Here is a 13,809-nt window from a genome sequence, read left to right on the forward strand (position 1 = left end):
AAAAGGTTATCATCTTTCCTAAATTCTTTTGTTAAGTCCAGGTATTGTATGATGGTATCCCGGACGTCCAGGAGCTGGAACTGATCTTGTGATGGGTCGTCCTTGGGAAAAGATGGAAGGATGATCTCTTGGTCTCTGTGAAAGTCCGACACCACTTTTGGGAGAAAACCTGGATCTAAACGTAAAACTATTCTGTCCGGGAAGATCGTGAGGTATGGTTCCCTGCAGGACAGCGCCTGGATTTCACCCAGACGTCTGGCTGAAGTGATTGCCACTAGGAAGGCTGCTTTTAAAGATAGGTGTTTGAGAGATATATCCTGCGTAGGAGAAAAAGGCGAATTCGTAAGGTTTTTTAGGACCAAGTTTAGATCCCATTGAGGCGTCCTAGGGGTTAGGGAAGGTCTCAATCTTGAGGCAGCTTTTATGAACCTCCTTATCCACCTGTGACTGGCCAGGTCCGTATCATAACAAGCCCCCAAAGCAGAGATCTGTACTTTGAGAGTACTTGGTCTAAGGCCCAGATCTAACCCTCGTTGGAGGAAGTCTAGCACTTTTTTAATATTGGGAGAAGAGTTTACGGGAGGAGTCTGGCCAAGCCAACTACAATATTTTTTCCATATCTTAAGATATATTGCAGAAGTAACTTCTTTCCTGCTGGACTTAAGGGTGTTTATGACTTTCTCTGATATCCCTCTGCTTTTTAGGATTTCGCGTTCAGGATCCAGACCGATAGTCTGAAAAGACCTGGATTCTGGTGAAGAATTGGACCCTGAGAGATAATGTCCTCCCGTGGGGGATTATCCAGGGTTCTTCCAGAGCTAGTTCTTTTAACACTGGGAACCAATTCCTTTTTGTCCAGTACGGGACAACCAGTATTACTGTTACTGGGTCCGATATTATTTTCTGCAGCACCCTGGGTATTAATGGCCAAGGGGGGAAGGCATAGGCTAGATCCCAAGACCACCTGACTGAAAATGCGTCTGTCGCCCAAGGGTTGTCTCTTGGGTTTAGGGAGCAAAAGGGATGGACCTTTGCGTTCTTTTTTGATGCAAACAGGTCTATCTTGGGGGTCCCCCACCTCCTGGTAATCTGCTCGAATACGATTGAGTTTAGGGCCCATTCCCCCAGATCTATGGTTACTCTGCTGAGAAAATCCGCCTGTATGTTTTCTGTACCCTTTAGATGGATAGCAGTGATGGATAGAACGTTCTTTTCCGCCCAGGAGAATATTTTTTCCGCCAATTCCTTTAAGCCTGATGATCGTGTGCCCCCCTGATGTTTCAGGTATGCTACGGCTGTTACGTTGTCCGAGAGGATTTTTAGGTGTTTTCCGGAGACCCTGTCCTGTGACACCTTCAGCACCTCCCAAATCGCCCTCAATTCTCTGTGATTTGAGGAACATTTTTTCATGGCGTCCGACCAAGTGCCCTGGTAATTTATCGAGCCTATTTTTGCTCCCCATCCTGTACCACTTGCATCCGTGTTTATTTGAATCTCCGGATCTTTTACCCAGGGTACATCCTTTTGCAGGTTTTCCTCTTTCATCCACCATTTTAAATCTGTTTTTACCTGACTCGGGATGGGGATTTTTTTCTCTAGAGAGCACTGTCTCTTGTCCCAAATTCTCAGGATCCAAGATTGGAGAATCCTGGTGTGGGCCTGAGACCAAGACACCGCTGTTATGCAGGAGGTCATTGTGCCTAGGAGGCTCATGGCATTGCGAATGGAGCACTGGGATTGACTTCGGAATTTTTGTGTTTTTTCCATAAACGACGTAACTTTTTCCCGAGGTAGGGATGTCACCTGGGAGACCGAGTCCAGTATTACCCCCAGAAATTTCATTTTGGTTGAGGGGACTAAACTTGATTTTTTCATGTTTATTACCCACCCCAGGTCTGAAAACCTGTGCATCAGGTCTCTGGTAATGCTGGTTGTCTCCTGCTCCGAGGGTCCCAGGACCAGAAAGTCGTCCAAGTATGGGAAAATTTTTATCCCTTCTGCTCTCAGAGGGGATATCATTTCTACTACTAGTTTTGTGAATACCCTTGGAGCAGATGAGATTCCAAAGGGTAACACGGTGAACTGGAAGTGTCTTACAACTCCTGAGCTGTCCACTAGGGCAAACCTGAGGAATTTTTGCGATGATCTGTTTATGGGGACGTGATAGTACGCGTCTTTTAAATCTATGGACGTCATGAAGTCTCCTGTTCTGATCAGGGGAATGATGGATGTTACAGATTCCATCCTGAATTTCCTGTATGCGACCGCTTTGTTTAATCCTTTTAGATTTATAATAGTGCGGAAGGTACCATCTGGTTTTTGTACCAGAAATAGACTGGAATAATAACCCCTTCCTCTTTCTGTACTTGGGACTTCTGTCACAACGCCTGAGTCTATAAGTTGCAGGATACCCTGCCAGATTTTTTCTATTATTTTTGGGCTGTGAGAGGTTATTTTGAACCTCTTTGGAGGGACTGAGGAAAATTCTATCCGGTAGCCATCCCGAATTATATTTAGGGCCCATGGATTTTTTGTAATGGACTCCCACTGGGACAGAAAATTCTGCAGTCTTCCCCCTACTCTGGCGTCATTGTTTATCTTTATTTTGGGGGTTAAGAAGGAAACCTCTGCCTTTTCCCCCCTTCTGGTAACTCCACCTACCCCCCTTTCCTTTGCCCCTATAGGGTCTAGTTTGGGAGTTGGAGGAACGAAAGGGCTTCTTTTTGGTCTCTTCCGGGAACCCCTTTTTTTTGTCTGCAGCCTTTTCCAGGATAGAGTCTAATACGGGTCCAAAAACGTATTCCCCAGAAAACGCTATGGAGCATAGTTTTGCTTTTGATGCTCTATCCCCTCCCCAGGCTTTCATCCACAAAGCTCTCCTTGCGGAATTGGTGAGGGCCGCATCCTTAGCGGCGAACCTCACCGATTCCGCCGAGGCATCCGCCAAGAAGGCCGTGGCAGATTTGGGGAGTGGGATAGAGTTCAATATTTCCTCCCTAGGAGTCTTGTTTTTGATATGTTCTTCTAGTTCGTTAAGCCAAAAACACATAGATCTTGCGACCGATGTTGCGGCTATGTTGGTTTTGACCCCAAACATAGCCGTCTCCCAGGATTTCTTTAGGAGAGAGTCGGCTTTCCTTTCCATTGGGTCCTGTAGTTGTGAAGAGTCCTCAAATGGGAGGGAAGTCTTCTTAACTACTTTCGCCACCTGGATATCAATTTTGGGGGTCTCGTTAAATAATTTGACGTCCGCTGGATCAAACAACAACCGGTTTCTGAATTCCCGAGATACCCCTAGTCTCCTCTCGGGGTCAGTCCACTCGTCTAAGATCATGTCCTAAATTTTCATTCATTGGGAAAACTTTTAACTTTTTTGCTCTGAGTCCCCCGAACATCTCATCTAAGACGGATCTTGGTTTTTTCACCTCCTCAATCCCCATGGTTGCTCTGACAGCTCCCAATAGCTCCTCCATATCCTTGGAAGAAAAGAAATATTTTTTATTATCTTCCATTATCTCCCCCTCTGATAGAACGTCAAAGTCCACATTCTGTCCAGAGGTGGAGGCCCCCTCGTCCATAATCTCCGAAACAGAGGAGGATGGGGCGGATAATCTAGGTTTTTTTGCAGCAGGAGGTGTAGACGGGGCTGATCTGAGGGAGGCCAAAGAGGACTTAATTTCGTTCTGAATAAGCGTTTTGACCTCAGACAAAATTGACGGCTGCTCCTCTTTTATAAGGTCTTTTATGCAGCTCTGGCAGAGCTTCTTTTTATAATTCTCGGGAAGCTTCTTATTACAAGTTGCACATCTTTGAACTTTAGACCTTGTTCTGGGCTCTTTAACTCCCTATAAAAGAGAGGAGCAGCCAGGTATCACTAGACGAACAGCAAGTAAGTCAAAAAAGGATACATCATTTTGTCTTTCCCCACAGGGGAACTCACTGTTGGAGTAGCCGAGGGAGTTTCAGAGTCCATCTGGGCTGTAGAGGCGTCCGGGGCTTCAGGAGCAGACATTAGTGCTGTATGCGCCAGGAGGAAGATCGGTGCCACTGCCTGTTTGAATCTGCCGCCAAAAGTAGTCAGTCCGGCGTCTGACGTCACTGCCGTGCGGCCGATCTAAGCCCCGCCCCTTCCGGTCTAAGCTCCGCCCCTTTCGCCTCCAGCCGCCGGGAGCAGAGAGTAATGCTGAGGCTTCCTGTCGGCGTTCAGCATGCTGCTTCCCTGCGGTCAGCTTCCTCAACATAGGGAAGGGGGACCGCACTGTGGGGAGGGATACAGGCTCCTGGTACAGAAGCGAGATCGGCTCCATATGAATCCCCTGCCCAGCTTTGGACCAGACCGCAGGAGGGCAGGGGACGAGGACGAATCCTCAGGTATTTTATAAAATAATAAACTTTTTCTTCACCTCCACCAGGAGGGCTCTCTGTGTGGTTGACCCCGTAGGGACAGGAAACACTGAGGGTGAGTGTGGGTGGTGGCCTTTTAAACTCTGTGTGTTCCTGCCCCTACAGAGGTCAAGGGTCAATCTCATAGTAGAGCCGTCATGGTGGACGAAATGGAAATAAAAACTTCCATGAACGCACTATGCCCATCACGAAATACCTTGGGGTGTCTTCTTTCCAAAATGGGGTCACTTGTGGGGTAGTTATACTGCCCTGGCATTTTAGGGGCCCGAATGCGTGAGAAGTGGTTTGAAATCAAAATCTGTAAAAAATGGCCGGTGAAATCCGAAAGGTGCTCTTTGGAATGTGGGCCCCTTTGCCCACCTAGGCTGCAAAAAAGTGTCACACATCTAGTATCACCGTACTCAGGAGAAGTTGGGCAATGTGTTTTGGGGTGTCATTTTACATATACTCATGCTGGGTGAGAGAAATATCTCGGCAAAAGACAACTTTTCCCATTTTTTTATACAAAGTTGGCATTTGACCGAGATATTTATCTCACCCAGCATGGGTATATGTAAAATGACACCCCAAAACACATTGCCCAACTTCTCCTGAGTACGGCGATACCACGTGTGACACTTTTTTGCAGCCTAGGTGGGCAAAGGGGCCCACATTCCAAAGAGCACCTTTAGGATTTCACAGGTCATTTTTTACACATTTTGATTTCAAACTACTTACCACACATTAGGGCCCCTAGAATGCCAGGGCAGTATAACTACCCCACAAGTGACCCCATTTTGGAAAGAAGACACCCCAAGGTATTCCGTGAGGGGCATGGCGAGTTCCTAGAATTTTTTATTTTTTGTCACAAGTTAGCGGAAAATGATGATTTTTTATTTATTTTTTCTTACAAAGTCTCATATTCCACTAACTTGTGACAAAAAATAAAAACTTCCATGAACTCACTATGCCCATCACGAAATACCTTGGGGTGTCTTCTTTCCAAAATGGGGTCACTTGTGGGGTAGTTATACTGCCCTGGCATTCTAGGGGCCCTAATGTGTGGCAAGTAGGTAAATGACCTGTGAAATCCTAAAGGTGCTCTTTGGAATGTGGGCCCCTTTGCCCACCTAGGCTGCAAAAAAGTGTCATACATGTGGTATCGCCGTATTCAGAAGTTGGGCAATGTGTTTTGGGGTGTCTTTTTACATATACTCATGCTGGGTGAGAGAAATATCTCGGCAAAAGACAACTTTTCCCATTTTTTATACAAAGTTGGCATTTGACCAAGATATTTATCTCACCCAGCATGGGTATATGTAAAATGACACCCCAAAACACATTGCCCAACTTCTCCTGAGTACGGCGATACCACATGTGTGACACTTTTTTGCAGCCTAGATGCGCAAAGGGGCCCACATTCCTTTTATGAGGGCATTTTTTGACATTTGGATCCCAGACTTCTTCTCACGCTTTAGGGCCCCTAAAATGCCAGGGCAGTATAAATACCCCACATGTGACCCCATTTTGGAAAGAAGACACCCCAAGGTATTCAATGAGAGGCATGGCGAGTTCATAGAATTTTTTTTTTTTTGGCACAAGTTAGCGGAAATTGATTTTTATTTTTTTTTCTCACAAAGTCTCCCTTTCCGCTAACTTGGGACAAAAATTTCAATCTTTCATGGACTCAATATGCCCCTCACGGAATACCTTGGGGTGTCTTCTTTCCGAAATGGGGTCACATGTGGGGTATTTATACTGCCCTGGCATTCTAGGGGCCCTAAAGCGTGAGAAGAAGTCTGGAATATAAATGTCTAAAAAATTTTACGCATTTGGATTCCGTGAGGGGTATGGTGAGTTCATGTGAGATTTTATTTTTTGACACAAGTTAGTGGAATATAAGACTTTGTAAGAAAAAAAAAAAATAATTTCCGCTAACTTGGGCCAAAAAAATGTCTGAATGGAGCCTTACAGGGGGGTGATCAATGACAGGGGGTGATCAGGGAGTCTATATGGGGTGATCACCCCCGTCATTGATCACCCCCCTATAAGGCTCCATTCAGATGTCCGTACGTGTTTTGCGGATCCGATCCATGTATCAGTGGATCCGTAAAAATCATTTGGACGTCTGAATGGAGCCTAACAGGGGGGTGATCAATGACAGGGGGGTGATCAATGACAGGGGGGTGATCAGGAAGTCTATATGGGGTGATCACCCCCGTCATTGATCACCCCCCTGTAAGGCTCCATTCAGACGTCCGTATGTGTTTTGCGGATCCGATCCATGTATCAGTGGATCCGTAAAAATCATACGGACGTCTGAATGGAGCCTTACAAGGGGGTGATCAATGACAGGGGGGTGATCAGGGAGTCTATATGGGGTGATCAGGGGTTAATAAGTGACGGGGGGGGGGGGGTGTAGTGTAGTGGTGTTTGGTGCTACTTATTACAGAGCTGCCTGTGTCCTCTGGTGGTCGATCCAAGCAAAAGGGACCACCAGAGGACCAGGTAGCAGGTATATTAGACGTTGTTATCAAAACAGCGTCTAATATACCTGTTAGGGGTTAAAAAAAAATCGCTTCTCCAGCCTGCCAGCGAACGATCGCCGCTAGCAGGCTGGAGATCCACTCGCTTACCTTCCGATCCTGTGAATGCGCGCGCCTGTGTGCGCGCGTTCACAGGAAATCTCACGTCTCGCGAGAGGACGCGTACATGCGTCCAGGAGGAATGAATCAACCACCTCCAGGACGCGTCGCTGCGTTCGGCGGTCCGGAGGTGGTTAACAGAATAAAAGCACAGAGAGCTATGGGGACTGGGTATTGCAGCGGCCATCTAGCAGCCCATGTCCCCAGCTCTATGCACAAAATCCTGGTGACAGGTTCCCTTTAAGGGGGGTAGTTTCCAAAATGGGGTCAATTTTGGGGTTCTCTTTCTAGGGTCTCTTCAAACGTGACACCTGGAAACCATTCCAGCAAAAATCTGCCCTCCGTTAACAATTTAGCGCTCCTTTCCTTCTGAGCCCTGCTGTGTGCCCATACAGCAGATTACAACCACATATGTGGGGTTTCTGTAAACTACAGAATCAGGGTGATAAATATTGAGGTTTATTTGGCTTTTAACCCTTGATGTGTTACAGGAAAATTGGATTTAAATGGATAATCTGCCCCAAAGAATAGAAATTTTAAAATTTTCCCCTCCATTTTGCTTTAATTCTTGTGGAACACCTAAAGGGTTAATAAAGTTTGTAGTGTCAGTTTTGAAAAACTTGAGGGGTGCAGCTTCTAAAATGTGGCCATTTATGGGTGGTTTCTACTATGTAAGCCTCCACAAAGTGACTTCATAACTGAAAGGGTCCTTAAAAAAGTGAGTTTTGGCTTTCACACTAGCGGCAAGGAACTCCGGCAGGCTGTTCTGGCGGCAGCACGGCAAACATGCCGAGAGGTGGCCGGAATAAAACTACAACATGTCGTAGTTTTATTCCGGCTGCCTCTTGGCATGTTTGTGGTGCTGCCGCCGGAACTCCGGCCCACCCTCATAAATGGGGCCGGAGCGGTAGTCTGGGGGCACGCGTGCACTAGCGGCAGCACGGATCCGACAGGCTGTTCACCCACCGGAACAGCCTGCCGGAGTTCCTTGCCGCTAGTGTGAAACTAGCCTAAGCCTTCTAACTTCCTAAAAAAATAAAATGACATTTACAAAATGATGTCAACATAAAGTAGACATATGGGGAATGTAAAGTAATAACTATTTTATGAAGTATCACTATTCATCTTAATAGCAAAGAAATTTTCTGCAATTTTTTATTTTTTTATGCATAAAGATAAAACGTATCAACTCGAATTCACCACTATCATGAAGTACAATGTGTCACGAGAATGGCTTGGATAAGTAAAAGTGTTACAAAATTATTACCACATAAAGTGACACATGTCAGATTAGAAAAATGGGGCTCCGGCATTTGGTCCAAACAGGCTGTCGCTTGAAGGGGTTAAGAGGAAAGTATATCAGAAAATTGTACATGTTTTCATTAGCCCCACAGATGTGAGCCCATGTTGTTCGGCATTCTCAAACTTATTTGGCCTCATTTATCAAACTGGTGTAAAGTAGAAGTGGATTAGTTACCCACAGCACCCAATCAGATTCCATCTTTCATTTTGGACAGCTCCTTTGGAAAATGAGAGGTGGAATCTGATTGGTTGTTATTGGACAACTAGGCCATTTTTCCTTTACACCAGTTTATAAATGACCTTAATTGTGTCACATGGATGGAAAAATTTAAATACTGGTCCCTCAACCAGTATAATATCTGCGGAAAAGCTCCCTTTAACATACCTCCATCATCAGAGTCATCTTCAGTGATCCACCAAGGAGAAGCGGTTTTCTTTTTTGTTTTTGTAACTTTAGGCTTTCCAAGATTTTCAAGAACAACTGATTTTTTGTTACTGTCAAATGAGTCATCTGAAAGAGACTAAGGGAATTCAAATAGTGAGACTGTAAATATATAGGGTGGGGGGGTCATTTACTATTCTGAAAGACGACTAAATGAAGCGTATTTCAGATGCACATGGTAGCGCAATGGTTAATTGCGCCACTATCTGCGACTTCGCCCTGCTCACGCCAAGTCTAAATAAAGGGGGCGTGGCATGGGCGGAGAAAGGAACGGGCCTGGTTTAGGCGTAGAAAATGGTTTAAGTGTAAGTTAGCTAGGAAGATGTCTTACATTTACAACTGACGCTGGATGCCTCTTCATAACTTCAGCGGAACCACCACCGCCGGTCTTAATAAATGTGCCCCATAGTGTACATAGTATGCAAGAAGACAAAAGAATAAAGTCTCCATCCCCAAACTGGCACTCATAACTAGAGCTCTGCTATGTGGATGACCTTCCAGACGATCCCTACCCTGAGACCCTATTAGGTCATAATGTAAAGTCACCGACTACCCAATTCTAAAAAATAGTGCTGTACCTTGGTGGAACAGGAGGGAAACTATTTTAAGTTAGTGGGGTCTGCTGGGTACCACAGGTGTCAGTCATGTGTCAGACACAACACAGCATTGCGTCTTCCTATATAAAAAGAAGCCACAAAGCGGATGAGTCTTAAACAGTCTATAAAAGTATTCTCATATAACTACAAATTTAAGCAAACAGCTCTCTCTAGTGGTAAGTAGAGAAAATGCAACAACTGACCTCAAAGTGAAAAGATGAAAAAAAAATAATTAGGCTACTTTCACACTAGCGTTCGGAGCGGATCCGTCTGATGTTTCATCAGACGGATCCGCTCCGATAATGCAGACGTTTGCATCCGTTCAGAACGGATCCGTCTGCATTATTACTTAGAAAATTTTCTAAGTCTGAAAGTAGCCTGAGCGGATCCGTTCAGACTTTACATTGAAAGTCAATGGGGAACGGATCCGCTTGAAGATTGAGCCATATAGTGTCATCTTCAAGCGGATCCGTCCCCATTGACTTCCATTATAAGTCTGGACGGCCAGGCGGACACCCGAACGCTGCAAGCAGCGTTCAGGTGTCCGCTCACTGAGCGGAGCGGAGGCTGAGCGCTGGCAGGCGGATGCATTCTCAGTGGATCCGCCTCCACTGAGAATGCATTAGGGCCAGACGGATGCGTTCGGGGCCGCTCGTGAGCCCCTTCAAACGGAGCGCACGAGCGGACACCCGAACGCTAGTGTGAAAGTAGCCTAAGGCTACATGCACACAACTGTATGTGTTTTGCGGACCGCAAATTGCGGATCCGGAAAAAAAAAAAAAAAACACACGGATGACATCCGTATGCCATAATTTTTTTATTTTTTTGGGCGGATTCATTGTAACAATGCCTAAAACAGACAAGAATAGGACATGTTCTATTTTTTTTTTGCGGGGCTACGGAACGGACATACTGATGCGGAGAGCACACGGTGTGCTGACCGCATTTTTGCGGACCCATTGAAAGTAACGGGTGCGCATCCTATCTGCAAAAAGAAAATAAAAAAAAAAATGGAATGGACACGGAAACAAACAACGTTTGTGTGCATGTAGCCTAAAAGTGAATTTAACCGGTAGAGGTAAGGCACAGAGGGAGGCGACTTAAGGACTAGCGCAGTATGGCGCTGCAGTGGGGGGCGGGTCATGTGGAGGTGACTGGTGCTGAACTAGCCAGGTCAGGCAGGGGACTCCAGTGATTGGCTGGAACAACACCAATGGCAGCGCTACAGCATCAGAGGGAACCGGAAGAATCCCTCTGCATACAACCATTCTAGCTGACGACTGCATGCAGAGTGGACCTTTGTCTTAACACTCAAAATAGGTGCAAATAGCTCCAAAACAGGCGCAAAAACGGTTGATAAATGAGACTTAAAAACAACAGTTCAGTAAAATGTGCCCCAGCAGAGGAGGAACGTGGGGGAAGGGGGCAGTAGGAAAATCCTTATGTGGTAGTAATACTAAGGCTACTTTCACACTGCCGTTTCTGGGTCCGCTTGTCAGATCCGTTCAGGGCTCTCACAAGCGGCCCAAAACGGATCAATTCAGCCCCAATGCATTCTGAATGGATGAGGATCCGCTCAGAATGCATCAGTTTGCCTCCGTTCAGTCTCCACTCTGGAGGCGGACACCTGCTTGCAGCGTTTTGATGTCCGCCTGACGATGCGGAGCCAAACGGATCCGTCCTGACTTTTACAATGTGTGTTAGGGCTCTTTCACACTTGCGTTGTTGGGTTCCGGCATAGAGTTCCGTCATCGGGGCTCTATGCCGGAAGAATCCTGATCAGGATTATCCTAATGCATTCTGAATGGAGAGAAATCCGTTCAGGATGCATCAGGATGTCTTCAGTTCCGGACCGGAACGTTTTTTGGACGGAGAAAATACCGCAGCATGCTGCGCTTTTTGCTCCGGCCAAAAATCCTGAACACTTGCCGCAAGGCCGGATCCGGAATTAATGCCCATTGAAAGGCATTGATCCGGATCCGGCCTTAAGCTAAACGTCGTTTCGGCGCATTACCGGATCCGACGTTTAGCTTTTTCTGAATGGTTACCATGGCTGCCGGGACGCTAAAGTCCTGGTTGCCATGGTAAAGTGTAGTGGGGAGCGGGGGAGTCATAGAATGCCGATATGGTCCGTGGTAGCGGAATCCATGACGGGATTCTTAGATTACCAGAACTTTGGACGCCAAACTTAAAACACACGTTCGCTCACCACTATGTGCGCCACAATATGCAACTACTGGTGTATAATGTTAGTACACAGCAGGTGGAGGTGCCTGACCCCCCCATATGTATACATCATCAGGTGGCATACTGTGTGGGGCGGAACATGTGACACAAGTGACAATGACACAAAGTAATACTGGATACACGGTGGATTACCTCTTTTAAGAACTGTTCAAACTGTTCATCCAGCTCCTCCTTAGACACCCGGAGAGCCATGGCTCCTGCAGGCAGACTACACTATAGACCAGCTACTACTACGCATCTCACAGGAAGCCATGGGACAGGCTGGGAGCTGGTAACCGGGACAACACGTCGCTGCCGCCTGCATTCCCGCCCACTGTAGTTTATCAGCATCCAATCACATGTCTCCACTCAACCACCGACGAGGGCTTCACAGACTCCCCACAAGCAAGAAGAAGAGCCGCGAGACGTGATTGGCTGGAAGCTGTAGCGCTCGGAGGAGACGGTTGGCGAGTTTCTTATCACTTTTTCCTTTACCCTGCAAGGACCTTACAGAGGTCACATGGTATTGACTAGAATGGATTTGCTCCTTGTAGGGATGATGTCATAGGAGAAGGCGGAGTCTGGTCGGAGCGTCAAGATTTTTGGAGAGAGGATCTGGTGTTGCAGGTTGGTGTGTGGGTGGGCCCTTCTTTTTTATTTTTTATTATTATTATTTTATTATTTTATTTTTTTTAAAATAGGTGGCTGAACTGAGGGGAGTGGTGTTTTTTTTTTTTTTTTTACATGGGGATGAAGAGAGGAGTGATGTTTTTATTTTATTTTTTTACATGGGACTGTATGTTGGAGGGGATGAAGGCGGAATGTGATGCCTTTTTTTTACATGGGTCTGTATGTTGCAAGTGGCAGGAGAAAGGGGGTAATGTTTTTTTTCTACTTGGGATTGTATATTGGAAGGGCAGGGGAGTAATTTTTACATGGGACTGTATATTTGAGGGGCTGTAGGTAGGGCGGAGACGCTATCTACATGGGACTGTATTTTAAGGGGGTGGTGTTGAAGGAAGAGGAGCAATATATATGTTGAAGGCAGGGGAATGATTTTATTTACATGGGACTGTATGTTGGAGGGGACTAAAGCAAGGCCATTGAGATTTACCTGGGACTATATGTTGGAGGGGAATGACATTATTGACATAGGACTGTACATTGGAGGTAGAGCTGTTTTGCATAATAGGACTCTTTGTTGGGGGCCCATAAAATGGAGTTGCTCCAGTTAGGTATAAGGCCTCATTTACACTGGCGTGTGCGGGCCGTTGCCGTATTGGGAACCGCATTTGAGGATCCGCAATACACGGGTGCCGTTCCGTGGGCATTCCGCATCACGGAAGCGGACCCATTCACTTCAATGGGTCCGCAAATCCGGAGATGCGGAATCGTGCGGAACGGAACCCTACGGAAGCACTACGGAGTGCTTCCGTGGGGTTTCGTCCCGTACTTCCGTTCCGCAAAAAGATAGAACATGTCCTATCTTTTTGCGGAACGGCCGTATCTGAATGGGTCCGCGATCCGCTGCGGCTGCCCCACGGACTGTGTTCGTGTATTGCGGCCCGCATTTTGCAACGGCAACGGGCCGCACACTCCAGTGTGAAAGAGGCCTAAAGCTGTGTTTATAGGGATGTTAATGTTTGTGTAACTTTTTTTTTTGTTTTCTCTTTATTAATTAATTTATTTTCCTCCCTGTTTTATGAACACTCAGCGTTGTTTCAGAACTGCGCAGGAACTTGGAGAAGTGGTCGGTGAATCTGATGGTGCCTGACGTGTAACACTGAACAGCAGCCCCAGCTTCCCTCCCCAATGTATTAATGCCAGCGTTGTCCCCCTCCCCCATATTAGTAATGTCACTAATTTACAAAGTGTCTTCAGTTTACAGATTTATACTGTCAAAGAGCATCTGTCACTGAATGAATAACGGACTGCCTCTAAAGGCATTCCGGCATGGAATTGCGTTATAGTCCTTGGTAACGGAATCCATAACGCAATTCAGTAAATACCACAACACGACCCTGCACACGAACTCAAAAATATGAAATTCGCTCATCCCTAGTCACTATGGTCAGCCTTATTAAAGCTAGTATTACAGTCCTGGCTGTGTATTTCAGTGCAGTTTTGAGCGCTGACAGTGGGGTAATGTGGGGCATTAGGAAAAAAATGGTGATCTGGACTCCGTGTCTGTAGTGCTGCATATAAACGTCCAAGA

The 13,809-nt window shown here is 46.3% G+C and overlaps 1 protein-coding gene across 1 annotated transcript in view; it reads right to left on the reverse strand.

Annotated features, from left to right (window-relative positions):
• The window catches only part of CEP162 (centrosomal protein 162), a 126,323-nt gene extending 114,283 nt beyond the window's left edge, over window positions 1–12,040 (reverse strand). The window contains exons 1-2 of the mRNA XM_040428719.1: window positions 11,748–12,040; window positions 8,716–8,851 (exon numbers count right to left, since the gene is read on the reverse strand). Of these exons, the coding sequence (XP_040284653.1) occupies window positions 8,716–8,851; window positions 11,748–11,807 (196 nt within the window). The 5' untranslated portion in view covers window positions 11,808–12,040. The remainder of the gene's footprint in view (window positions 1–8,715; window positions 8,852–11,747) is intronic.
• Between the last annotated feature and the right edge of the window lie 1,769 nt (window positions 12,041–13,809).

Source organism: Bufo bufo, chromosome 4 (genome assembly GCF_905171765.1).
Source record: "Bufo bufo chromosome 4, aBufBuf1.1, whole genome shotgun sequence".
Lineage (NCBI taxonomy): Eukaryota > Metazoa > Chordata > Amphibia > Anura > Bufonidae > Bufo > Bufo bufo.